This window comes from Aspergillus terreus, genomic scaffold (assembly GCF_000149615.1).
Source record: "Aspergillus terreus NIH2624 scaffold_7 genomic scaffold, whole genome shotgun sequence".
NCBI classification, from domain to species: Eukaryota; Fungi; Ascomycota; class Eurotiomycetes; order Eurotiales; family Aspergillaceae; genus Aspergillus; species Aspergillus terreus.
Window position 1 is genome coordinate 1,620,013 of NT_165930.1, and position 25,777 is coordinate 1,645,789.

General features: G+C 53.1%; 11 protein-coding genes across 11 annotated transcripts; 5 read left to right on the top strand and 6 right to left on the bottom strand.

Annotated features, from left to right (window-relative positions):
• Window positions 1-486: 486 nt before the first annotated feature.
• On the bottom strand, window positions 487-1,420 carry ATEG_05522 (uncharacterized protein; the record flags this gene model as incomplete). The annotated part of the gene is made up of 3 exons (XM_001214700.1): window positions 487-919; window positions 1,009-1,097; window positions 1,199-1,420. 3 exons carry the CDS (start codon window positions 1,418-1,420, stop codon window positions 487-489), a joined length of 744 nt encoding a protein of 247 aa, XP_001214700.1.
• Window positions 1,421-3,402: 1,982 nt separating this feature from the next.
• On the bottom strand, window positions 3,403-4,289 carry ATEG_05523 (uncharacterized protein; the record flags this gene model as incomplete). Its single annotated transcript, XM_001214701.1, has 2 exons — window positions 3,403-3,924; window positions 4,116-4,289. 2 exons carry the CDS (start codon window positions 4,287-4,289, stop codon window positions 3,403-3,405), a joined length of 696 nt encoding a protein of 231 aa, XP_001214701.1.
• A 948-nt stretch (window positions 4,290-5,237) lies between these two features.
• ATEG_05524 (glutathione S-transferase family protein) lies at window positions 5,238-5,921 on the top strand (the record flags this gene model as incomplete). The annotated part of the gene is made up of 1 exon (XM_001214702.1): window positions 5,238-5,921. The coding sequence occupies one exon, from the start codon at window positions 5,238-5,240 to the stop codon at window positions 5,919-5,921; it is 684 nt and encodes a 227-aa protein (XP_001214702.1).
• A 2,549-nt stretch (window positions 5,922-8,470) lies between these two features.
• Window positions 8,471-9,045, top strand: ATEG_05525 (uncharacterized protein; the record flags this gene model as incomplete). Its single annotated transcript, XM_001214703.1, has 2 exons — window positions 8,471-8,530; window positions 8,569-9,045. The coding sequence occupies 2 exons, from the start codon at window positions 8,471-8,473 to the stop codon at window positions 9,043-9,045; spliced, it is 537 nt and encodes a 178-aa protein (XP_001214703.1).
• Window positions 9,046-10,741: 1,696 nt separating this feature from the next.
• ATEG_05526 (uncharacterized protein) lies at window positions 10,742-12,392 on the top strand (the record flags this gene model as incomplete). The annotated part of the gene is made up of 4 exons (XM_001214704.1): window positions 10,742-11,147; window positions 11,209-11,652; window positions 11,705-11,972; window positions 12,023-12,392. 4 exons carry the CDS (start codon window positions 10,742-10,744, stop codon window positions 12,390-12,392), a joined length of 1,488 nt encoding a protein of 495 aa, XP_001214704.1.
• A 750-nt stretch (window positions 12,393-13,142) lies between these two features.
• ATEG_05527 (zinc-binding alcohol dehydrogenase family protein) lies at window positions 13,143-14,172 on the bottom strand (the record flags this gene model as incomplete). Its single annotated transcript, XM_001214705.1, has 2 exons — window positions 13,143-13,698; window positions 13,856-14,172. The coding sequence occupies 2 exons, from the start codon at window positions 14,170-14,172 to the stop codon at window positions 13,143-13,145; spliced, it is 873 nt and encodes a 290-aa protein (XP_001214705.1).
• A 1,595-nt stretch (window positions 14,173-15,767) lies between these two features.
• Window positions 15,768-18,071, bottom strand: ATEG_05528 (FMN-dependent alpha-hydroxy acid dehydrogenase; the record flags this gene model as incomplete). The annotated part of the gene is made up of 7 exons (XM_001214706.1): window positions 15,768-15,799; window positions 15,860-15,872; window positions 16,024-16,159; window positions 16,473-16,596; window positions 16,648-17,317; window positions 17,371-17,873; window positions 17,939-18,071. The coding sequence occupies 7 exons, from the start codon at window positions 18,069-18,071 to the stop codon at window positions 15,768-15,770; spliced, it is 1,611 nt and encodes a 536-aa protein (XP_001214706.1).
• A 1,301-nt stretch (window positions 18,072-19,372) lies between these two features.
• ATEG_05529 (3'-5'-exodeoxyribonuclease) lies at window positions 19,373-20,555 on the top strand (the record flags this gene model as incomplete). The annotated part of the gene is made up of 5 exons (XM_001214707.1): window positions 19,373-19,408; window positions 19,460-19,637; window positions 19,708-20,198; window positions 20,253-20,443; window positions 20,504-20,555. 5 exons carry the CDS (start codon window positions 19,373-19,375, stop codon window positions 20,553-20,555), a joined length of 948 nt encoding a protein of 315 aa, XP_001214707.1.
• A 471-nt stretch (window positions 20,556-21,026) lies between these two features.
• Window positions 21,027-21,388, bottom strand: ATEG_05530 (uncharacterized protein; the record flags this gene model as incomplete). The annotated part of the gene is made up of 2 exons (XM_001214708.1): window positions 21,027-21,235; window positions 21,295-21,388. The coding sequence occupies 2 exons, from the start codon at window positions 21,386-21,388 to the stop codon at window positions 21,027-21,029; spliced, it is 303 nt and encodes a 100-aa protein (XP_001214708.1).
• A 1,506-nt stretch (window positions 21,389-22,894) lies between these two features.
• On the top strand, window positions 22,895-23,791 carry yphA (tyrosine phosphatase family protein; the record flags this gene model as incomplete). Its single annotated transcript, XM_001214709.1, has 4 exons — window positions 22,895-22,994; window positions 23,075-23,222; window positions 23,273-23,471; window positions 23,528-23,791. The coding sequence occupies 4 exons, from the start codon at window positions 22,895-22,897 to the stop codon at window positions 23,789-23,791; spliced, it is 711 nt and encodes a 236-aa protein (XP_001214709.1).
• A 428-nt stretch (window positions 23,792-24,219) lies between these two features.
• On the bottom strand, window positions 24,220-25,230 carry ATEG_05532 (uncharacterized protein; the record flags this gene model as incomplete). Its single annotated transcript, XM_001214710.1, has 3 exons — window positions 24,220-24,870; window positions 24,918-25,140; window positions 25,196-25,230. 3 exons carry the CDS (start codon window positions 25,228-25,230, stop codon window positions 24,220-24,222), a joined length of 909 nt encoding a protein of 302 aa, XP_001214710.1.
• Window positions 25,231-25,777: the final 547 nt, after the last annotated feature.

Genomic DNA, 25,777 nt, shown 5'->3' on the forward strand with positions numbered 1-25,777 from the left:
CTCCGATCACGATAATCAGATAATCAATTATCAATAATCAATCGAGAATCATCCATGTGATGGAAGACTAAGGAAAGAGGTACGGAGTTCATCCTCGGAACAGATCGGAGACATCCGCACATAGACACATCCTTCTAACCGACAGCTGAGTTTACCCGCGGCGACAATGCCATGACTCGGGTGAAGGGCGGTGGATCGATGGAATTGCTGGGCCGATCTCCATTGCACCACGGATCTTTCAGGTCCGGGGAGGGACGGTGGACTGATTGTGGTCTGATGGTGTCGAACGATCTAGACGTCATGGTGCTGCAGGTGCCGTGAGAGTAAGCATTGCCTACGCTAGAAGTGCAGATAGTTTATTTGTGCAAGGCCCATGGCCAATGTCAATTGTTTGTCCATACCACACAACATTAAACAGACATCCAGTGCAAATACGCTAGGCTAGAGTAGAACAGAAATCAACAAATTTTCAAATCATAACCACCGTCACTGTTTCTGACTCTGCTGTTTAGGCCCGAGCAGATCATCTAAGAACCCACTCCACAATTCCCGCATGACGCCCGGCTCCTGCGACCCCTGGTTCTGCAGCTGTGCCCCGTAGCGCGACTTGCCCACCGCTTCCGTGAGCGAGAACGGGTCGATATCCACGGCGTGGTTGTCGACGACCTCGGTCATGGGGCTGGCGGCGACGTCGGCGCCGTCCCCGGAGACGGTGTAGACCTGGGGCTTCATGGGGGCGCTGCCGGGGGCGGGGGCCTGGAGGTGGTGGGAGTAGGAGTCGGGAAGGATCGGAATGCGTGGGTCGGGACGCGGCGCCGGGGCGTCGATGTCGGCCATGGAGGGCATGTAGACAAAGTCGACGGTGGATGAGTCATTGACGGCCTTTTGAGCGCGCGAGGTGTTGAATTGGCGGGCGTGGCTGGATGATGTCAGTTTACGCGTTGCTGGGGGATGAACCGAGGTATCTGGATAGGGTATAGGGTGATCTTATCGGGGCTGATAACGTACTCTACCTGGGAAGAGCCATTGATGCGGCGCATGGCGATGCTGAAGGCGCGGGATTGGAGGAAGTCATGGTTGGCTAGACGTTCGACGAGCTGGAGTCGTAGTGAGTGGTGAGCTGGTGTTTGGATTCTTGTAGGATTGTAGGGCGAGTGATCGGCCGGAGGTGTACTCCGTATGGAGCTGGATGACTTACCTCTGCTTGGGTACCAGACGTACGCAGCGCGCGTTTCTGGCATTCGGATTTGAGATCGGCCAGAGAGCGAGTGGAATAGAGGGAGGTACGATCGGAGACATTGGCGGGTTGGGCGGAGTTGGCGCCGGTGATGTGCAAGGTACGGCGGATGGCCGGCGTAGCGGTGTGCTGCTGCGAGAGAAGACGCAGAGCGCGCAGGGCGGACGACCGAGGGGCGGTCATGATGAGATGGAAGATGTTTGGGAGAGGGTAGGGGATATGGAAAGAGGATGGATGAAGATGAGATGAGATGGAGATGGGAGATGGGGGGATTCAAGGGTTGGGGGAGTAGAAGTAGGTAGGTAGGTAGGTAGGTAGAATTGTTGAGCTAGGAATGTAGGTGTTGATTAGTTGAGGAACGCCAGGGAGATGGACGAGGAATGGACATGGACGGGAAGAAGCAGAAGGGAGGAGGGGATCGAGAAACAATAAATAGAAGAGAGAGGAGAGGAGCAGAGGCCTCGTGACAGAAAATGCATCGAAGATTTGAGCATAAAATGAGGGTGGATTACTACCTAGGACTTACTCACGATGATCTGTCTGGAGGGTGATGACGAGGCGGAGACCGTTGGGGGTCTGGCCAGCCCGTGTAATACTACCTTAGTACCTTACCTTATTTATAGAAGAAGAAGAATACCGGAAGAATACAGAGAAGATGGATGTTCTTATACCATGATCGTACTTTGATAGTGAGGGAATAAATCGCATCATCCAACCAATATAACATCGGTCCTGACTACACCACCCACCAGGACTGCACTTGATCTTACCTGTTGAGGTACTCCGAAGAAGACTGCCAGGCTCTCCCCTCATCCATTTCCTCTTTCGGAAACCGTCGGAAAGCATGGGGACCTTACTCCATCTGATAGGAGCCCATCGCGGATCCTCTCCATCTGCATCGCCGGTCCAGAGTCTATCCATCAATCAGATCAAGATCCCCCATCCTCTCATCCTCTTCCTGTTCACCGACATCTATCTTGTTCCCAGATGATTGATCGCCTTACTCCGGTAAGAAAGCAAAGGTACTCACTTATATTACCGCGGGGAAGCTCCCTTCCGGTATTACCGTATCTTACCCGGAAACGTCGATCCCCCAACCGGTCACGGGATCTTCCATTCCCATCGGGAAATACTATAGCTCTACTATACTATAATCACTAGTCCATCTTGGCTCGCCGCTTTACTCTCTCTACCGAAGAGATACATGACTATCAACAAAGATACTACTGACTACACGACCCGACTATGAGCACAGTATACAAGGAAAATCAACTCAACCTATCCCCGCCACTCTCCTCCAGCTCTCCTCAAATCCAATCCCCCAGATCCACTTCCGCTCAATCGGTCGATACCGTACAGACCTCCCCCTGAATTGGAAACTCACAACAGCTAAACTTCCTCTCCAATTCTCAATGCCCCCACGAACTTGGCTAGCTGTCCGTCATCATGGACCACCCTGACCGCGCCATACAGCTCCCTCCACCCCATCCCAGCACTAGCCCCCGGGCTGTATGGCAGTACCTCCTCCAAATGCAGCTCGACCACGCCGCTGGACACATACCACACCATGCCCACCCGGGCCTTCCACTCCACCAGGCGGGCTTTGACCGCCGCGTCGATCCAAGGCTGTGCGATCAGCACAGCCAAGGCCAAAGCCGCCGTGACGGTGTGCATATGGAAGAAATCGATCTTTCGCGGCTTACCCGGTCGCTAGGCGGCCCCAGCCATGTATGCAGAACAGCTGGTCATCTCCGCTAAGCGTCGATCTAGTTCCCCCGGCTGCACACGAAACTGAGCCGCCAATGCTGCAACCTCCCCCGCTGCGTTCCCCAGAACGCCATCGCGGACTCGCGCTGGTCCGTCCTTGAATCTGTGGGCTGCGTTGCGAAGAGCAGGATTGGTTCCGGCTTCGTGGAACAACTGGACTAACGGTCGCCCTGGCTTGCTGCATGCAAGCGACATCTCCTCGCTGCGGACCAAAAACTCTTCAATTCCCATCGAATCATGCGATGCCACCTGAGCGAGTGCTTCGGTGATGATACTCGGTTGGCCAAACTCAACACCGAAAGCGAGATGGATGATGGGGTGGTAAATTCCTTCGAACAGTTGGGCAGACAGCGTCTCGCCATTGCGGCCTCCACCAAAGCAATATTCACGACCGCCTGCTAACCCTTCGCTTCAATTTGCCGGATGAAGAAGACCAGAAAATTGGAGTACTGGTCTAACTGGCCCATTCTCGCGCGGAATTCTCTCGGGTCGCTTAGGAGCTTCTCGACGTGCTCGTCGACCGGACAAATGGACCGCTGGATATCAACTCCGTCGTCAAACGCTCGTTGCAGCTCCGCGGGCTCACCACCCAGTGCTAGTATCGTCTCCAATGGCCATGTTCGGCCACGCTCCTCCAGAACATATGCTTCTCGTCGTGGTTCTGCGGATGAGGAATGGGGGTTTGAGATGGATTTCGATGGGTTCAAGGAGCATTTTTGTTCTTTTCCGGATGCTTTCGGGAGCCGGAGGCTTTTGCAGCTCTCTGGCAGGAGGTTGAGGAGCTTGTGCGTAGTGAGTGTCGTCTTGATGGATACTGGCCTGTGACGCTCATCCTGGCTACTCGTAGTACAGCTAGTGTATTTGAAGAAGTGTGCTTCATTAAAACGTTTCTGTTTGAGAAAGAGTACACCTGGAAGATACTAGGAAAGGCGTGTCTATTCTTCAGCTACATTCTCGGGGGGATATGCTCGGTACAATCCATTCGGGCTAAAGATGATTCCCCCGATCCGATACCAATATGCGGGTCATTCAATCAAGCTTCTTCTAGTTGACATCAGTTTACATCATCAGCCATTATGCCTCGCTCTCTGCAAACAGCATGCCTACCTACACCATCCTCGGAGCCACAGGCAACCGCGGTACAGCGCTGCTTCCTAACCTCCTCCAGTCGTCGGCCAAGATCCACGCCTACTGTCGCAACAAAGCAAAGCTCCTGCATCTTCCCTGAGCTCGAAGGCACAAAATCCAGCCAGACACAGATCTTCGAGGGCAGCATCCACGACATTCCCCTCCTCACAGGATGCACACGCGACTGCACAGCGGTCTTCCTCGTCGTCTCCACCAACGACAACATCCCCCGCTGTCACATGGCGCAGGACACGGCCGTCGGAGTGATTGAAGCTTTAAAGACCCTAAAGACCGAGTCGGGGGCGCCAGTGCCGTCATGCCGAAGCTCATGCTTCTCTCGTCCGCGACGCTCGACGACTAACTCTCCCGCTCTACGCCTCCTTTCGTACGGTGGATTCTTCTCCGATCGGCCTCAAACGTGTACCGTAATCTCCGGAGCGCCGAAGACTTCCTCCGCGCACAGCAGAACTAGGTGTCGACGGTCTTTGTCAAGCCTGGGGGACGTCTCACATGGGCATGCGCCTAGTCTGACGGAGGAAGAGAAACCGCTGTCTTACGCTGACTTGGCGGCAGCCATGGTCGAAGCGGCGGACGATGAGGATGGACGGTTTGACGTGCGGAATGTCGGCGTTCTGTCGGTCAATGGTCCGGCGATGTTTCCGCCCGGTGCGCCGATGTGTATATTCATGGGGTTTGTGAGGCATTATTTGCCGTTTCTGCATGCCTATCTGCCTCCTACTGGGCCGGGGTGACTAATGTCTAAGTATACACCGTCGTGGAGAGACTGCTCTGTATACCGCTCGGCGTATATCATGCTGCAGACAAGAACCAGCAATAGATCCCATAGCACTCCATGATACTATTATCTCAAGAGTCTGTCAGGACTCCGACCCCGCGACAAGGTTTATCTCTGTCTAACCCTGGTCGTGGACCCCATCGGCCACTGCAACCACCGACATCCGCTTAACAAGCGCCATTAATAATGCTTTGTAATGAGCACCCCGATCTATACTCCGTCATCCATACCTATCAGGTCCAACACCTCCGGTATAATTACGCCGTTACTCGTCTCTAGCAATCCATTTCATACCCCCAAGCAAGCGCCATGACCTCCAATCTCCTCCCCATCAAAGTTTGGGGCCAGGGCGGCCCCAATCCTCCCCGCGTGGCCATCATCCTCGAAGAACTGAACCTGCCGCACGAGTTCGTCCCCATCGAACTGACCCAGGTCAAATCACCCGCGTACCTCGCCATTAACCCAAACGGCCGGCTCCCGGCCATTCACGACCCTAACAACGATCTCACGCTGTGGGAGTCCGGCGCTATCGTCGAGTACCTGATCGAGCGGTACGACACAACGCACAAGATCAGCTTTGCTCCAGGCACGAACGACGCACAGCACGCGCGCCAGTGGCTGTTTTTCCAGGCCTCCGGCCAGGGCCCGTACTACGGGCAGGCGTGCTGGTTCAAGAAGTACCACCCGGAGCCCGTGCCGAGCGCGCTGCGGCGCTACGTCGACGAGGTGAATCGCGTCTCTGGCGTCGTTAATGACTACCTGGCTAGCCGGACGGTGGCCCCCGGCGGGGACGGGCCGTGGTTGGTCGGGGAGAAGTGCTCGTATGCGGATCTGGCTTGGTCGACCTGGCAGATTATGGTCACCAAGATTATTCACAAGGAGGACGGGTATGATGTGGAGAGGTTTCCGGTTTTGAAGGACTGGTTGGATCGGATGTTTAAGCGTGAGTCGGTGAGGAAGGTTATCGAGGCGGTTATGCCGCCTGCTTCGTAGGGATTGGGCTTTGATTGGTAGTGGAGGTAGTGGAATGAGACTGGTCTACGGATCTAAATGGTATGGCTGGGTTCATGTGTCTGGGTATGACTGGTATTGCTCAACTATCATCCGAACGAAACATGTTGATGATCTCTAACGACAATGCACCCAAGCGCTTCCGTAGCTCTGGTTCCAACTGATCCATCACCGGGTCCGACACCGCTGAAGAGACATTCGTGCTGAATGGCGAGACCGTGGTAGCAGAGGGTCTCTGTGTCTTATACCTGTTTAGCTTGGGCGATAGCTGATTCACAACCCGCTGGACACGGTGTAACTCGTTCAGAACACACTGGGCGGTTTTCATGCGACATTCTGGCTCCCTGCCAGCATCCTCACGGCCTGTAGATGCTGGTAGTCGAATGGATTCCGGAGATGGATAGGGCAGGGAAGAGAGTGACTCCTTATTGTCGACGGGAGCTGCCCCAATCTCTGCTGCCACGGCGTACCGGTCTAGAATCTTGAATATCACCAAAGACAAGATGGCGAGCAGGTAGCTATCCTGCAAACAGCCACATTCTAGTATGCTATCGATGGACGTCATGGCCTCCTGGTTGGTCAAGATCATTGACTCGGCTGATGGTGCGAGAAAACCAAAACACCCGGCTGTCGGTCTACCCGGTGTAGCACCGGGTATCAAGTCTGCTGCATTAAGGTGCTTCAACAGATCAAGAGCTCTGGGAAAGCAGTGACACTGCGAGTCCACTGGACCTCGTTGCGGAGTCTCCCCTGCGCTCGCAAGCAACGTTCCCAGATTGGCAGGAGACCGGGCGACAGACGTTGGCCGTCCAAAGAGGGGGATTGTATCACCAGGGGGCGCCTGTGTTGCTGCACTCCCGGAATGCAATCCCGGACTGAACTCGCTCTGGCCCTCACTTGGAAGAGCCTGCATTGGATCCACAGCGTCAACATTCGCCGTCTCAGGCAGCGGAACGGCCGCGAGATAGTCCTCAAAGTCGGTGCTCAAGCTGGTGAGCGACGACGACAAGGAAGACTCGACCGGGTCGAACAGGCTTGAGAACACATCAGAACAGCCAGGAGACACATCCTCCACAGGCAAGGCGGGCGTTTCCGGGAGTGCGAACGTCGTCAGCAGGCCTGGCTCTGGCAAGCCCTGCGGTATACTTGTTGGGGCCGGTCTCTCACTCAAGCGATTCCCCTGCTGCTTCCGTCCCGGACGCTTGGTGACAAGATACTCGCATGTTGTCGCCCTTCGTCTGCATCGCGAGCAGACCGGCTTCTCTTTGGAGCACCGGACTTTGGACACGGCGCAGGCGTGGCAGCTCCCGCGCAGCTTGTGCCCGTTTGCGGGCCCCGAGGAAGGCATTCTTAGATCGTGACGGTGGTGGATCGGCGTCAATATCCCTGCGATCGAAGGCTTTGGACAAGGTCTCCCCATAGGTAGCCATCGAAACGACACACTTCCGGGTTTTTACTGCTTCTTCTAGAGACGCAGACTCGCTCGCTAATTCCGCAAAGGATGTATGGCAACACCTCGTTATTTGTAACCATAGTGTTGGCTCGCGATAACCAGGGATCAAGGGAGGCTGTGAGATGTAAGCTGGTTAAGAGACTCGGCCGGGCAACCGAGCATCTGGACGGTGAACATGAGGCGTAAAACTCAAACACGCAAGTAGGCGTCGCATATAGGAAGCTATTCCAGCGGACATGTGAACGTGTGGACTCTGGTTGCCAGTATCAGCCACTATAGGAATCAAAGTTGACCAGAGCCATGTTTACCTACCCTCCACAACTTAAAGAGTCCCCTGTATCCGCACGGAGTCAGTTTTCGGGGTCGCCGGTGCTGAGAGCGAAGACTTGCTTACAGAGAATTATTAAGTGAGGTGATCGGGTCTCTTATTTGGCACAGGCAGATTCGCACGGCGTGATCTTGAAAGGTCCCGTCAAATCAGACGCCACGTCAAACGTAATCTCACTCCGACTCGGAGAAAGGTAAGCCATAGTATAGCCTCAGCCACACCTATACTCAGTCGGGTAGTTGTCGTTTTCGGTTTCATGGTGCTGTAGTCGATCCCAGTGACTCAAGATAACTATAGTTCCTGCGTGATCAACGTCGCTGGGATCCTATTGTATGGCAGCCCCAATGGAAGATTGAACCGATTGGGAGTATAATCAAGGTCCTCTCAGTGCCTGCAGAGGGGTTCAAGGCAAATTCGAGGCCTACCGTATGACATGAAGCTATGCTGACCAAACATGATCAAGCCGGAGCATACAGGAAGTAGATCGAGTCACTTCTTGCTTAGCAAGACAACCTTAGAATAGACACCACCTTTGCAGGTACCAAGTTCAGGTGACTTGGCTTAGAAAGTAGAGATGAAAGAGATAAAAGCAAAGGAAAAGCAAACCACCTCATCAGGAAATTGGTCCTGTCAAAAGGAGAGGTAGACAAGAAGCTTCACTCACAGCCACCACCAGCCAGTCGATCACACAGCCTATCCACAGCCAGACATGCCCAAGCCACAACCCAAAACTGCCCAGGCCAAAGCAGCATGATCTCCAACTATAACCCAGACTCGCCGTACTCCTGCTACGTGACGGCCAAAGCCACCGTGAGATTGTTCCGTGCGCGTAGCCTATTCACGACAAGCCGGCCCACACTATCACCCATCTGGCTCACCAAGTCCACGAACTCAGCCACCTCAGCCTCCCGCTCGTTCGCCAGCCGGAGCAGCGTAAGATCCCGCACTCAGGTCATAGCCTCGAGATCCCGATCGGCGGCGCCCGGTGGTGGGAGCAGACGGGCGGTGACAATCAGCATGGCCCCGGGGTTCGCGGCGAGAACCCCCGTGTACACCTGCAGATCCTTCGGGATACTGGCTCGGAACGCGGCCTCATGCGCCGGAAACGCGGACGGCAGGTGCAGGATGTACGCCGCGGCATCCAAGACGGGCTGCCCCGGACCAAGAGATCGCCTCTGCACGCGAATGCGAGGGTGGTGGGCTTCCGCCTGGAGGGACTCCGTGCTGCTGGGCGGTCGAGGGGCCAGGGATCGCCCTACGTGATAGTTGGTCGGGTCGTGCCCGGCGATCTGGACAATAAACCGCAGCGATGGGTAGAGCTCTGAGAGAACCCTGGCTCGCTTGGTCGATTGGGCCCCGGACTGTGGGTGGGCAGAACGTTAGATTCCGGAGCGAATAGTAGATGCCTGTAGACGAGCCATCTCCCGAAGACGAGACTTGGAATGGCCCGAACAGGAGTTCGTACTATTGCAACGGTTTGATAAGGGATACCAGCTCGAGAACTTTAGAGTCTTCCATCTGGTCTCGGACTCATCTCTAATGCCGCTATTCGAACTACTAATGAGTATGAAGCGAGGATGTCATCGTCAAATTAACAAAGCGCTCAACATCTGTGCATTTGAAGATTACCTAGACACCCAGCAAGAACATTTGCCTCCGCTCGCGGATGTCGAACAAGTCAGTCCCGAGTAATCCGTGTGCTGGGCCAAAACCCAGGCAAGGTAGGCTGCCCACTGCCTACTGCTGACTGAAAACGCATTTTAGTACGTGGACTACCAGCCAACTTCGTATGCAGTTCGCCCTCCAGTGAACAAACATCTACGTCGTCAGAACAGGTCGACAACGACTTCTTATCAACACTGGTCAAGGCATCCCAGAATGGGCAGAGCTAATGTCCTCCACGCTCAGTGACTCTACCAAACTGTCTCAGGTGTGTCTCACAAACTCGCATGGTGACCACACGGGAGGCGTCCCAGATCTGATTCGTCTCTACCCACACCTTTCAGAGTCAATTTTCAAGAATGGCCCCGACAGGGGGCAGCAGCCTATTATGGATGGTCAGGTATTTCGAGTCGAAGGTGCCACCGTCCGGGCAGTGCATTCGACAGGCCACTCATATGACCACATATGTTTCATACTCGAGGAGGGAAATGCAATGTTCACGGGGGACAACGTCCTCGGACATAGCACCAGCGCAGTGGAACTTCTTGGCACATGGATGGCCTCCCTCCAACTTATGAATTCGTGCCACTGCGAGAGAGGCTATCCTGCCCTCGGCGATATTATCCCTGATCTTTCGGCTAAAATTGCAGGAGAGCTGGACTAAAAGGCCAGGGAGGAAGCGCGCATTGTACAGGCATTGTCGCGGTTTAAGCAAGAAGAACAGGGTAAGGGGAGACGCAAGGGCAGCACGACAATTCAGGAGTTAGTGACAGCGATATATGGAAATCATTTGGATGAGCAAGTACGAGCAATGGCGTTGGAACCGCTTATTGGCGAAGTCTTGCTAAGGTTGGCGGAGGACGGTCGAGTCACTTTCGAGGTGCGCAGAGGAGTGAAGCGATGGTTCGAAGGTCCATGTAACGTCTTGCAACTGATAGGACTGATTCGAATCGGCCTTGAATATTATTGCAGATCGGACCAATTCCTGCAACCGTAGACCTGCTTCTGATGCAGCCATCCCCCTGATATTTTAGACCCGCCTAGACAACTGTGGCCCTCGAGGATGCCAATATGAACTAGCCTGCCCCAGCAGCAATCCCATGTCGTTAGGAAATGAGGAAGCTCGGTGAAATCTTGTCTCGGGGTTCTTCATTGGCCGGCCCATATTCGCAGGTCGGAAATTCGCAGACAGGCGGTGGTCGGAGTTGAAGACCGTCTCGGGCTGGGGTGCCTTCTCTAGCTGCCTTCTGTCCAGTCTGTTCTCGCTTTAAGACTGAGCATGTGGAACATACCCTTCCCCGATCCAAGTAGTCAGAAGTTTTATCCGGAACGATTGAAACGACAGGCGACTGGATCAAGATGGAACGTCAACCGAAGTCTCTTACGGATGCTTTACAGCTCATCCAAACAGCCGATATCATCTCGAAGACCGTTCAGACAATCATAGCTGAATGGTCAAAAGAAGCAGAGGTATTCAAGAACCCAGCGGAATCTGCTGATAACTCGACAGGAGTATCAATCCTGCCAAGCCACGAGTTATTCAACGCTCAACGGACTATTGCAGCTGCCATCGGGAAACTCACGGAGCTGGTGTCGGAGCCAAGTGTAAGGCTCCTGGAAGTCGCCACCCAGTTCCAAGAATCACGGGCCCTGTACATCACCGTGGAGCGGCGGATTCCAGATATTCTCGCTCCTCATGACAAGGATGGCGGACTGTCGATCACGGAGCTCAGCCAACAGGCCAGTATTGAGCATCGGAAGTTGTGTGAGTGGCTCATCTTCTCAGGCAATGCCTGAGGGCAGTTGGGTACTAACAAAAATCTCAGCCCGCATTATGAGATGCCTATGCTCCATAGGGATCTATTCCCAGACCGGCGCGAAGACCTTCGCAAACAACGCCGTCTCCGCTGCTTTGGTCTCCAATGAGCCTCTCCGAGCATATGTTCGACTTGCCAATACTGAAAGCTATACTGCATCGGACTTCTTACCTAGGACTCTCTTGGACCCCGAGAAAGGACCGTCTTATGATGTGGCGAAGACTGCATGGCAGGATGCTGTCACCACGAGCAAGCCACGGTGGGAATGGATCGAGGAACGAGTGGAGCAAAATAAACTCATAGAGAGTGGCGGCCATTACCCTGGGGTTCCGAGTCTTGTGTTGGAGCCTCAGCCCAAAGGGGACGATGGCTTAGTTGCGAGGCCGGAGCTGGAGATCATGGGCCTGGCCATGGTCGGTGGCGGACGGGTGTTTGGATCTGCTCATGTCTATGGTAAGCCATGTCATTCCCGTTCCAGCAGCGTATCTAACCTGTGATCTTTCAGACTTCCCTTGGGCGTCCCTAGGCAAAGCGTTGATCGTCGACGTGGGAGGCGGTGTTGGCGGCTTTCCGCTTCAACTGAGCAAAGTCTACACCGATCTCCAATTCGTCGTCCAAGATCGTGGCCCGGTTATAAAACAGGGCTTGGAGAGTGTGTGGCCAAGAGAGAACCCCGAGGCTCTAAAGACTGGGCGGGTGCAGTTCGTGGAGCACAGCTTCTTCGATAAAAATCCAATCGAAGGGGCCGAAGTGTACTACCTTCGATATGTGCTGTAAGCGACACGACCTCCACCGCACAGAACTCGCTAATCACCCAATCTAGTCATGACTGGTCCGACGAGTATTGCATCAACATCCTATCGCGCATTCGCGAGAGCATGGCACCACATTCTCGCCTGTTGATATGCGAGCAAGTGATGAACACCACTAGAGGCGATACGCAGTTGACCTCTGCTCCGAAGCCTCTCCCAGCAAACTACGGCTTTCACACGCGTTTTAGCCACAACCGGGACCTAACCATGATGGCGTGCATCAATGGGATCGAGAGGACCCCGGAAGAGTTCAAGACGATCCTCCAAGAGGCGGGTTTGACCTTGAAGAAGATATGGGAATGCAGGAGTCAAGTCTCCCTTCTTGAGGCGGTGTTGTCGAATGTCGAGGTCAAGAATAGCAGTTGCATTCAGTCCCTTTAAGAAGAATTGTTCTGACGAGTTCAGCATCGATTTGGAGGTAATTTCAGAAGAAATAGTCGGATAGCTTGTTCTATTCCATAAATCTATTTGTTTCTGTCGTTGACAATCCTGGAAGGGCGAACACATCCGTAGCCTGGTCAGGATATCTCAAGCCATGAACCCTAGGACTCGGATCAGTAAAAGAGGCAAGGAGGAGAGGAAGGTTCCAATCTGCCGGTGTCTGAAATACCGCTAGTTTACCCCTAACTCAGGACTGTAGCAGGGACTTGAATTTATCTGAATCCAGCCACTGAATCAATTATTTTATGTCGGAGCCTCAGACTCCTGAGTTGCCTCTCTAGGCCCGCCTGCCTGCCTAATATCTACTATAGAGCCAGATGTCTTCAGGAGCTCACCCACAGTCAACCCCCTTCAATCCTCCTTGACCACATCGCTTGACATTTTATAAGTCCCTATTTTGACCCCACATAATTAGCGAACTTCCGCGAGGAAACGGTTCGTCTCCGAGACTTCGAAGCAATGAGAACGGCGGCGGAAGGAAAGGGCACCTACTGACCTGACCCAGCCAGAGCCATACGGTGCCTCCTTGGAATTATCAGCAAGTATATGACACGTAAAGCACCGTGTTAAATCCAACTCTTCGCACACGCAGAACTAAGGTCCATCGGACTATCTACATCCTCTTCCCTCCAAGCCCACCACCTATTGGAAGTGGGCTAAAGGCCTCTGAAGCAAGCACACGACATTAGGCTAGTTAGCCAAGGTGACCAGTTTTTTGGCCGAAATCCCCTTCTTAAGGAGATTCAACGCCTCCTGGATCCCTTCCAATCCTTTGGTAGACACGATCTGCGGGGTTGGTGCCACTTGGTAGAGACCCAATGCCAGTGCTTCCGGTAAATACCCAGCAAAAGTAGCCGGGCTAGTCTCGTGGTAAATGACCGCGCCGCCTGTCGCAAAGATCATCTTTGCCTCAATGTCTGCCGGGGCCACGCCGTCGGGGACAGGGTTTGATGCAGCAACACGCAGCTTTTGCTTGGACCTCGACGCAACCTGACAGGAAGGGGACACATCACCGGCAGCTTGTAAAATGCCAATGCATTCCCCCCGGTCAAGTTCCGCAACAACTCGGTCAATCACAGACGGGTCTTTATAGTCGAAGACCTTATCTGCGCCGAGACGCTTCACATATTCGAAGTTATGTGCTGAGCATGTCGTGATTACCTCGAATCCAGCTCCCTTGCAGAGCTGGATTGCATTGCTACCAACTCCAGAGCTTCCACCCCAGATAAAGACAGACTTTCCGGCACTGGTCGGGTTTATACTTGGGAAAAGGCAGGCCGAGATAATCCTTCGAGAATAGCCCATGTGCGGCAGTGGCGATGCAGAGAGGAAAAACAGACGCGTCGGCAAAAGAGAGGGAGTCGGGGATATTGCAGGCCAAGGTAGAGTCTAGAATAACGTACTCCTGGAAGGCGCCTTGCTCGGGCTTGAAAACAGCCGCTCCAAGGGCAAGGCCTAAGACGCGATCGCCGACTTTAAACTTGCCCGTAGCCTCGGAGCCGACTTTTTCAACGGTGCCAGCGATATCTTCACCCAAGATAAGTGGGTATTTGATGAATGGAAGGGCCACGTCCTGAACCATAGCATCTGCCGGGTTCATTGCCCATGCGTTCACCTTCACCAGTATTTCATTGCTGGCAACAGTTGTAGGGATGGCGGTTTCCCGGATAACACCTGCAATGCCAGCTTCATCCTGCCAAAGAGAACGATTGACAGCCATGACGGTTTGGAGGAGTGGTAAATTTGTAGGTATCAGGTCGGAAAGCAGCTCAATGGAGAATAGATGCTAGAATAATGCGGCGCCGAGGCACCCAGTTGGTCTTGGCTGTCGTTGCCTCTTATACAAAGCTTTAGGAGTTTTTCTGTCGTGCCCTGGCCCCTGCATGCGTCGTCGAAGTGGCCATTCAGATGATTTCAGGTCGATCTCGAGCGTAAACTCCGATGGGGCGAACTAGACGGATCTACACGGACCTAAGGCATCTTATCACCGCTGGTATAGTGATCTTTCTTCTTTTCCCCGGCTCGCTTCTATTTCTGGCCATCATTTCATTAGCCCTCGATTCTATACTGTCCTATCGGCGAGGGTTGCGGTGGAGGAATGTAGGGATCATCACGCCGGGAGCATTCAGCCAGGGTGGCCCCGATTGCTCAACTGCTCGTGCTCTTATACGACCATGAAAGCACTGTTCCATGGGTGAGCATGCATGTCAGGCCGGACCTTGTCACTCATTCTATGCTTGCCTTCTCCTACCCTGGTGCAGGGACCGCAGAAGATCCATATCGCTTCTGCTTTCTTGATAGAGACGTCGGCGACCCCCTGCACTTTCCCACTCCTCTGCAGTGATGTGGCCGTCAATATCCCTCTCTGTTCCTGTCCTAATAGAATCTGTCTTGCTCCTAGGCCTCTTCTCTGGTGTATTTGGCGCTGCCCCCTTAACCAACACCGGAGCAGTGATCGCGGACGTCTTTAAACCTCAGCAGGAGGACTTGCGATTACCGTTCATGCTCATGTTCCACTCTTTGCTCCCGTCCTTGGACCGCTTCTTGGTGACTTCGTGACCGAGAGGATGGGATGGCGGGGGGCTGATGGGACCTAATGCTGTCCTATCCTTATTGTGTTTATGGCTTTACTCGTTGGTCTCCGGGAGACATATGCGCCAATGTTGCTCCATCTCCGGGCACGGAAAGTCAGCAACACAACGGGCAAGAGATACATTCCCGTTGTCCTTATTTCTCATCAGGCCCTTCAAGATGGCAATCCACAAGCCCGTACTCCTCCTTCTGGCTATCTACCAGGCCATCGTGTTCGGTACCTGCGGGGATTCCGTTCGGATTTGGGGTCGTATAGATCGCAATAGGCTCAAGCAATCATCTCGTCGATGTCTATACTATCTTTGCTGCTTCAGCATTGACTGTCTGCATTTGTGCGCGCGCGGCTTGTGTCGCCGCTTCTGGTGCGCTTGGCCTTTGAGTCCTTGGGCGTACAGCGAGCGCTTTTCATTCCGGCCTCCCTTACGCTCCTTTGCGTCCCTTTTCCTTTGCTCTTGAGTCCTTACGGATCCCAAGTAAGGACTGGGTCCACGTCACGCCAGCCGGGCTGGTCGGAGCCCACGCACATCCAGGATCCCCGGAGAGCTCCTCCTTCAGAGAGAACGTGGTTGCTCGCAGAGTAATCAACGACCTGCCTAGAGCCCTATAACACAGCAGCCGGGAAGTGACGGTTATTTCCCATACAAACCCCGACGGCGCAGAAGGGGAGGTCGCGCTCTTTATCTCTGATTTAACTACCTAGGTACTATCTATACTAAATATCCTTCAAACCGCCTTGATATCGCTCCCATCACTTCCTATACTAGGTATATGCAGACCGTATTATTTTTTTATACTGCCTGTTACTTTCTTTATACTTCCCGTCATTTCCTATTGGACGAAGTAACAGACACTGGCCATCTCTTATTAGGTACTTCCTAGTTTTCGTATTTACTATCCTGAAGGACACTGCCCCAGACGGACCAAAACAGTGTAACATTGGTATCGGAGTACGAGGTATTACGGAAACAGCCCAACTGACCCATTCTGTTGAGACAGTGGAGACCTCGGCGTCGATGGTGCCGTCGATCCTGGCGGAGTTGAGTGGTTTCTCCGGCCGGTCTCGACTCTCTCCCGCATTCTCGCCCACGGTGTCCCAGGGGAATCCAGGGATGGACCTATTCCAGGCTTCATTCCATCATCTTCTATGCATAATTGAAAACCCATTCAGTCGACTCCCTTTCGACTGCCGTCGATACCTTGCCGAGTATAATGGCCCTTGTTTAATTCTCGAAATGGTATAGGCTAGGGGAAGTGCGCGTCGGGGCGTCGGGGCGTCGGGGCGTCGCTATCGTCATGTTCAAGCGCGTATATAATCTGTATATGTCTAGTTTGGCTCAACTATGAACATGCCCGAGTCCCACGACATTGGCTCTCTAGAGCTTTGAAATATATTGTGCCCGACGTCCCTTGGCAATCTTCCGGGCATACGGATGCCCAGGAGTGGAGGGAACAAGATGGTCGACGTCGCCTGTGTGCACCAAATGTGGACCAGCCTGGTCTAAACTCGTGATTCCGTTGTTCCGCATGGCTGTTTCCAACTCGTCTTTCATGACTGGGAGGAGGTTAGTGTCGCACTTAGAAACTAGTACTGGATGTCACTCACTGTCGATCAAATGTTCGACGCCCTCCTGGCCGTAATTTGTCGCAAAAAGCATACTGCGACCCATGCCAACGGCGGTCGCGCCCAAGCTGATCGCCTTGAGAATATCCGTGCCGCGGCGTATCCCACTATCCACGTAAATCTCCATTCGATCGAAGATCTCGGGGCACCGCCTATGCAGCTCTAGAAGGGTGATGATGGATGGAGGGCTGGTGTCGAGGTTGCGTCCGCCATGGTTGCTCAGCAGGATGCCGTCCAGTCCAGCCTCCATAGCGAGAATAGCGTCATCCGCTGACATGACACCTTTCAGGCACACTGGAAGATGGGTATGTTTCCGGACCCAGACCAGATCCTCCCATGTGAGTCCGGGGTCAATGAACCCGGCCATCACACGGCCCAGTCCACCCCCTTTCTTGTCGTTCTTCGCTTTGGACGGGGACATGGGCACTGATAGGCTCTCGTCGGCCTTGACGCGCTCGTCTGCCTCTCTCTTACCCGGCCACGCCGCGTCCACCGTCACGAAGATCGCCTTGATGTTGGGGTTGGCAGAGCACTGGCGCAGGAGTGCGGCAGACTTTTCCCGGTCTCGGTTGACATATAATTGGAAGAAGAAACTGGCCGTCGGCGCGGCGGACCGCAACTCGTCCATAGTGTACGACGAATTGTTCGAGATCTAATGACCATGAGCCCTTGTCCATGCGCGCATGCCATGGGCGGGTTACATACACCTTGCATAATTCCCTTTGCCTCACAGGCTTTGGCAATTGCGCACTCGCCATCTGGATGGATCAGCTTAGCCATAGCGGCGGGACTGACAAACAGCGGGAGACTGCAGTCAACGCCGAGGATATTCGTCTTGGTGTCGACCTCGCGGACATTGCGCAGCACGCGCGGACGGAAAAAGATGCGGTCGAAGCACGACTTGTTCGCGTCGCGGGTGATCAGATCTGTCGCAGCGCTGGAGTAGAACGCCCATGTTTTCCTGCTGACTGTGCGCGAGGCAACTTCCTGGAAATCGTGGGCGTTGATCAGTGTGTCGAGTGGTGGCTTTTCGTTGTCAGCCAGCTGGGGTGTTTGGGACGGCGGTGGCTTCAGCCAGTCATCATCGATGGTGGAATCATCGACAACGCCCAGGTGTTTGTCCGGGGAGAGGTTGGCCTTCAGGACGCCTGGCGTGTGGACCTCAGAGTACGGCTGGGTGGCATCGCGGCCAGCGTACTTCAGGATGACTGTAGAGGGCCGTTAGTCTGTCCTCGACCGAGATTGACCCTTAGGATTGGTATGGATGTCTCACTTGCAGATCCTCCAGGGTGTTCGTCTAGAAAGTCGGTCATGTCCCATACTTGGTTGTCGACGACAACCCAGCAGTCATCGTGGGAGTTGTGTGCGGAGATCTCCCGGGTGGACAGGACTTTCTTGTCTGGCATGTCGATGACTGTGTTTGAGTGACTGAGTGAACAGCGACTTGTTCCACGAGCGCAGACTGTGTGCAGAGAGTGACCACCCGAGGCATTATAAACCGTCCCCGCATTATTGTGGTGAGGGAAGTGCGGAGGGAGAATGATCCACTGCGGATTTCTCGCCGGGTATCCGACCCCCACGCCAATCGGAGGATGCCCGATGGAATCCCTCCGCATTTCCTTTCTTTTTATCCCGTAGGGGCAGATGTAGAAAGTAGTGTCAGACTCTTGCTCGTCGCCCTATTGTAGCGGGTGCATCAGGTCTCTCCGTTCTTGAGCGACTTCGTTTAGTAGAGGAAGTAAGGCAGGTCGGCCTGGCTGAAGCAATACATTCGAGCGGATCAAGTTGGCCATATCGCCTGAGGGTAGGATATCTAGCGAACGGGGCCTTATGCGACAGATAGGTATGGGATAGACTCTTTGAACGTTATGCCTTTGCTCCTTTGCATTCCGTGCCTGACGTGAAAACTACTTATACGTCATGGTGCCTGATGCGCAGCAAAAGTCATGCCTCAGGCACCAAGAAAACCTACCACATTCTCCGATCCCATTTCATCGCTGTTCAAATGAGATGGTCATAGTGAATTCCCATCACAGCTGAGTGAATACAGCCTCATCATCAAGATCCTCGAAATCCAAGCTCACGAGGTGTGATTCCTTGATGGCCAGGTCCTAGTGACCCCATTCTGTAAGTGGTAAAAAGATAAGACGATGAAGCCTTATCGATAAGCTGATAACCGCAACCTCCTGCCTGAGGCAACGGTGTCCCTTATGGAATTCGCGTACAAGCCACTGTGGCACGGAAATTGTGGCGGTGACCTCAGATTTTCCCCGATGGAGCCAAGATCAATCACGGTGCTAGTTCGATATCAACAACCATACGACCTGTTTACTTGACAGTCTCCCTCTTCCAGAGGACTTAGCGCTTTTTTACGAAAGGCCTGTGGCTCGCTGATGCATGCATCTCCAGGCGTAAGCAGCCTTTTCAGAGCATTCGGAAATAGAACCCCACGGTTTTACAGCCACATACAAAGGGGAAGCGGCGCCTATCGTTCCGTCCTTCAGCATCCCAATAGACCAGGTACGTTACGGACGTGACTCATAGGATGCTCAGGCGACGAGCTTACCCTAGATGACGTTGAATCCTCTGACTCACGCCCAATATAGTCTTTTGGTATAATACATCTTTGTCGAAGAACCCCTCTTCGCGCTCAGTCACAAACAAGCACTTTTCTACAGTTCCACCCAGATCTGCACTTACAGACAAAATGACCGGACAAAGTAAACCGTTACGATATGTCGATGTGGGTTCCCTGTGTGATCACCATGTCAAGCCTAACTAATGCACATTCTAGATCGGCATCAACTTGAGTGACCCTGTCTTCAGAGGAAACTATCATGGCAAGCAGGTCCACGACGACGACATGGACGATATTGTCGAGCGTGCGCGCGAGGTCGGTTGCCAGAAATTTATGGTTACCGGCTCGGACCTCGTAGAGTCCCAGCGTGCCGTGGAGATCTCCCAGAAGTACCGTACGTACCTATCTTTTTCCCCCACTGGTCCTCTGGGAACAATCTCCCTAGCTGACCCATGATGCTGTAGCGGGCTTCTGCTACGCCACGGTTGGCGTCCACCCGTGTCAGGCCAAGCACTTCGACGAGCACCCCGGTGGGCCGTCGAAGCTGCTCGAGGAAATCAAGACGCTTGCCCTGGAAGGCAAGAAATCCGGCCACGTTGTTGCGTTTGGCGAGATTGGACTCGACTACGACCGGTTGTTTCTCAGCGCGAAGGAACCCCAGCTGAAGTACTTCGAGGCCCAGCTGGACCTGGCCGTGGAGATTCAGCTTCCGCTGTTTCTCCATTCGCGGGCCGCCAGCGAGGATTTCGAGAGACTGCTAGCGCCACGACTTGAGAAGCTTCCTAAGCGGGGCCTCGTGCATAGTTTCACGGGCACTCTGGAAGAGATGCATCGGATGGTTGCCCTGGGGCTGGATGTGGGGGTGAATGGCTGCAGCTTGAAAACGGAGGAGAATTTGGAGGTCGTGAAGGCTATTCCTCTTGATCGGCTGCAGATCGAGACCGATGGTCCTTGGGTATGTCCCGTATGTCTGATTTCTGAGGCTTGGTCGTTAACAGATGCTTGCTAGTGTGAGATCCGCCCGTCGCACGCGTCGGCGAAATACCTCGAAGGGGCGCCCCCGTTGCCCAAGGCCGTGAAGAAGGAGAAGTGGCAGAAGGGGTGCATGATCAAGGGTCGCAATGAGCCTGCAGCCATCGCTCATGTTGCTCACGTTATTGCTCAGGTGAAGGGGATCACGGTGGAGGAGGTTTGTGAGGCGTAAGTGTCCTGCGACTGATGTTTGGGTTGAGACATCAATAACTGACCGATTACATTTAGGGCCTGGAATAACTCGATTCGGATGTTTGGACTTGGGGAGGAAGCTGCATAGATTGCAGTTAGATGTCCAGCGTTTTGTTATAGACTACCGTTATAGCTTTATCAATATATCCATGGTTTGCTTCCTAAATACCGGCCAGTGATTTTACTTTGCTACGATGACGATGATGATGATGGATGCAAATGTTCCTTTCAGAACAGTAAATACATGTAGTCGCAATCATCCGCACATCCCAACACCCGGTCCGACCATTCCCTGATCCAATGCCAGATTGTCCCAGTCACAGTCAGTCCACAGTCAGGTTGTATGATAATGCGAAGGCGCAGTATTACAGATGTTCAATGATGCAAAACGACGAAACGACGGGTTAAGCCGGACGATACTTCATGGTGTCAACTGCCAGAGCGGACGAAGTACGACCTGGCCTTGGAAGATAGATGCCTGGTGTCTAGCAGCCAGTGCAAGGACTGTCGAACAGTATGAGCCTATGATCGATATACCAAAAACAGGAGACTGAAGTACTTACCGGTTGATGCAATCGCCACGGCGGCAGTAGAAACGTCCAGGACAATCGACAGAGGAGCGGCAATGACCGTCAGCCAGACAGATGCCGTTGTAGCACCAGCCACCCTGGCAGTCATTGTTGTTCTTGCAGGGGCCAGCGTCCATGACGTGAACAGGGCCAAGATTGATTTCCTCAAAGTTGTCAACAGGAGCGGCGACAGAGGTGTCTATATGAGGGGTGGTTAGTTGAGGTTTCAGTCTGGACAGAGACAGATGAGATACGCACCGTTAGCGACTTCATGGTGACAGTCGTGGTCCGGGGCAGGCATGGACATCACAGAGGTGGCCATGAGCAGGGCGACGAGGTTGAGGAGCTTCATCTTGAAGGATGTCGCTGGAAGTTGTGAGGGTTGGTTCGAGATGGATGATGATGTGAGGATGGGAAGGTAGAGAGATGGTAGAGAGAAGGGTAAGAAGAAAAGTCCCGGTCTGGAGATAATGGGAGTATTTATACCCTTATGCGGAGGAAACAGACAGCCGTGAATTGTATGGAGAGTGCCTTTTGTTGATGATAATCTGCGATAATTCACGCATCCTGGCGTTGTGGTCTATTCACGCTGCATACAAACGCACGCTACTACAGGGGAACGGGGAAACTCGCGCAATAGAGCGCTAGAACGTGCGAGATATGGTAAAAGGGAATATGTGAGGTTGTTAGCGTGAATTTAGACATCCATTCATCTAGAGATATACCTAGGGACCTATGGGGGTAGATAGTAGTGAATATACTATACTATGGAACTCTCCGGTCCAGGCCACCACGACGATTGGTCCTCGGAGGTACAGAGGGACCACCCCGGATCCCTGTTCCTAGCCACCGTTGCAAATAACTCTAACCGTCGCATCCGACTCCTTGTTTGCCACTGCATACTAGTCGTGCTCAGCGGCGTGGTGGGACTGGCCGCAGACAAACGGCGTCACGGCGAAAGACAAGAAAGACAAGAGGAATCGAAAAGAAGGCTCGGATGAGATCATCAAGGGCGCGGCCGAGAATGGGGCGATCTGGCGAGGCGTCATCATCATTATTGTGTGGTCCGTTCGGGCCTGGAACAACCATGGATCGCATTCTTTCCTGTCTTTCCTAAGCTGGAGCTTTCCGGGCTTCTCCAGAAAAAAAATTCCGACGGCGTGACTGCCTGCCCTTCTTTCTCTCTTATTGTACTCTCTAATTAACTACTCTTCCTTAGCGCGATCATCCACGTCTGTGCTGATTCTCTGTCATACGAGACCGTGCTAAGGGAATCTCCCGCCCAGGCGGTTCATTAAACCGACCTTTGTCCTTTTTCTCCCCTTATGTCTGGTCGGATCCCTGGAATTCTCCGACTTCCCGCTCCCACAGAGTGACTTCACTCTGTCTCCATTCACGACAGGTGCCTACATCTCGTAGGCACTTCTCCTCAGAGTTGCGCACCCTCACCGCCCTCCTTCACTCTTATATCGTCATCCGATCCTGCCTGCGAGCTGCCAGAGAGCTCCTCCTCCACCCTTCAAACCCCTGCATCCTCGCAGCTCTTGGCAGTCTTCACCATGTATCTGCTACGCCCTTCGTCCTCTACCTGAGCCTTCGGGGCTGGGCTTACCAGTCTATCCCTCCTCTCGAGCGTCCGCTATCCCGCTGTCAGCCGTCCTTTCTGTGATCTGGACTTTCCTCTCCCTTCTCCGGAACTCAGAAAGCGATCTCTCTTCTATATCAAGGTACACGGGATATCGGATCCGTATTCGCCACCATCCTTCACTCTACACTACACTACCGCGCCTTCCGACCCTCGACAATCGAACGACAGCTCGTCCTTGGTGGAGTGATCGGCCTTCGCTCGTCTCTCGAGATGTCGAGCCTTTCCTCTGCAGTCTATCCTATGACGGATATCTCAATGGCCATTCCCCTCACCCAAACCAACCCCAATCCTGTATACGAAGATCAAGCTGGTAAGTTGTTTCAATCTGTGCTTTCTTAACCTTTTTTGTATACATTCACGTGTTGTGGTCCAATACTGACGCGTCTGCAGAGAAAGAGCGCCTTAAGAGCCAACCGGTGGGGCCGGAATTCATTCCTCCTCCCAATTTCGGAGAGGTTGTCAGGGGTGTATATCGCAGTGGTTTTCCAAGCGTTTGGCATCTTCCCTCGCTAAAAACGTTGAATCTGCGATCGGTTCTGTAAGTATTCCTCTTCATTCTGTGCGAGTTGTCGCTAACAATGCATCCAGCACCCTGGTGGAAGAACCCTACACGATCCCCAACTACACAAATATCCTCAGAGACAATGGGATCAATCATTTCTGTATAAAGGTCCTCCCAAACAAGGACCCTGCCATCAAAACTTCACAACAGACCATGAACGAGATCCTCGAAATCATTCTCAACAAGGCCAACCACCCCATCTTGGTCCACTGCAACAAGGGAAAAGTAAGTGCACTCTCCATCCAGTCCCCCTGTCGCTCATACTAATCTTTCTTCTATAGCATCGTACGGGATGTGTGATCGCTTGTTTCCGGAAGCTCCAAGGCTGGAAGCACGACGATGTCATCAACGAGTATCTCAAGTACGCGTGCCCAAAGTCGCGAGTCTTGGATCTGGAGTATATCGATGCGTTTGACGCTTCCAAACTTGCTCATCGAGCCCTTGCTGTGAACGCAGCTTCATGGCAACCGTCAGGGAAGTACGAGGACCTGGAGCCGAAGGATGCGGACTTGGTAGCCTATGAAAACTTCCACGCATCCGTCTAGGTCCTTATGCAACATTCTCCTGTATCACAGTGGTGGCCACATTCCTCACTGGTGATTCATGACACAGTATCGGGTACCGGAGTTTATTGGAGTATTGGGGCATTCTGAGGCGTTTAATGGGACGGTAGACATTATTATAGATGCCAGGGCTGCATGGCGTGCGGAGTTTCTTACTATCACTACCTGAATATGGGGTTTTCTGTCAGGAACCATACAGGCTTGCTGTTCGAACGATCTGGGTGTATACTTCATTGTTACTACTAGCAGTCATTCTCATTTCCTCTAGGTAGTCTAGAATTCCTTGGATCTGTGATCATCATCAAACAAGATCTTTCCTGAGACAACGGGGAGTTGTTGAAGCAACGCACGGTTTCCGCCCCATTCAGCAACGAATTGTCTGCTATATACATCTATACAAGAGATAGTACCTAAATTCCGTCACAGAGCATATCTTCGACGCTTTCATCACTAAACCCATCGCTCAAGGGTTGAAGAATATCTTCCGCGCCCAGACGTGACATCATCAGATCATGCATAGATGCAAAGGTTTCCTGGTCTTCAAGCACAAATAGGGCTAGATCCTCTGGAGCATTATCATCGATTTCAGAGTGGCATAATATTTCATCTGAGTCTTCTGAGATATCCTCCTTCATGCAGATGATAGATCCTTCATCGTCCATCCCGTAAAAGCTGAGTGCCTCATCGTCGGCTCCAAAGTAGTACTCTAGGCTGTCATGGTCATCATCACCACCGGGTGTTCCGTCAGAGCAGCTTTCGGAGAACAAAATGTCGTCCGATGGTTGCATGATAGACCCCCTTCCGGGAGCAGGATCCACAAGGCACAAATTCCGTGATGAGCCGGGTTTGTAAAGTTGCTTCTGGGCAATGCGCCAGAGGGAGCGTTGTATCGTGAGTCTTTGCGCTTCCCATTCCTGTGCAGGGGAATCTGTTCCAGATGTAGAGACTTGCGCTCCAAGCAATTTGGCTTTATCTCGCAGGGATGCATCGTTTGTTGTCTTGAGAATGGAGGCGATAGATCTGGAGATTGGCGGTATAAACTGTGCGCGGTTGTTCATGGCCTGGTGTCGTCAGTCACAGTTTAGATCGTGACCATTGGTATACTGACCTCGCGGTAGCCCAAGCTGAATATCTGAGGGGCTACATGGGATAAAGATCGTAGAGACCTGGATTCTCCACCGGATGATCCAGCAAAGAGGGTCTTGAAGCCACAACTAAACAGTGAGATAAACTCTCCACATTGAATGATTGGCTCAGTTGGGAGCAATGCAGTTGATGAGTCGTCTAGGAGCCTAGCGTGGTGGATATTCCCTTCGTCCATATAGCATAGTCTATCTAGGAATGACGGTTCACAGCCTGCAAGGCTAGTTGCCCATGCAGACCTACTGGCTGCTTCCTCTTTTCTGCTTCGTGTATGACATGTGGGCGTTATCGAATTCGGCCCGATATGCCGAAACTCTGTGTAAAGATATGGGCTGTCGCAAACTGGGAAACCCTGGTGTGGCAAGGACAAGGGGTTTGTTCGACGGTATTCAAGCGACACATGGAGAGCTGATAATTGCACGACAGAGATACCAGGCGGGGGGCCGGCTTCAGATGCGATTCTCCGTATCGCAGTAGGTAGTCTCAGAGGTTTCCTCGGTAAATGCGATTGTAGACTTCTGCGTAGCCCAAGGCGTAACTGGAACAAGGTAGGTTCGGTACGGCCGCCGTGTACGTCGCGGCTTTCGAAAAGAGGGACGAGACCTAATTCCATCCATGCCTGAATTCGGTATAAGCAAGAATCGCCCCAGGAGCGTGTGGTGTGTACCTTGGATCTGCAGAGACTCTCCTCTATGGCTGAGACGGAGGGTGGAAGTGGATGGCTCAAACTCGGATCCGCAATGATGCGAAGAACCAGTTTCAGTTCTGCAGGTTGGTCGACCCATATTGCTCGAGCTATAAGTGCTTTTTTCAGGCCTGTTGCGT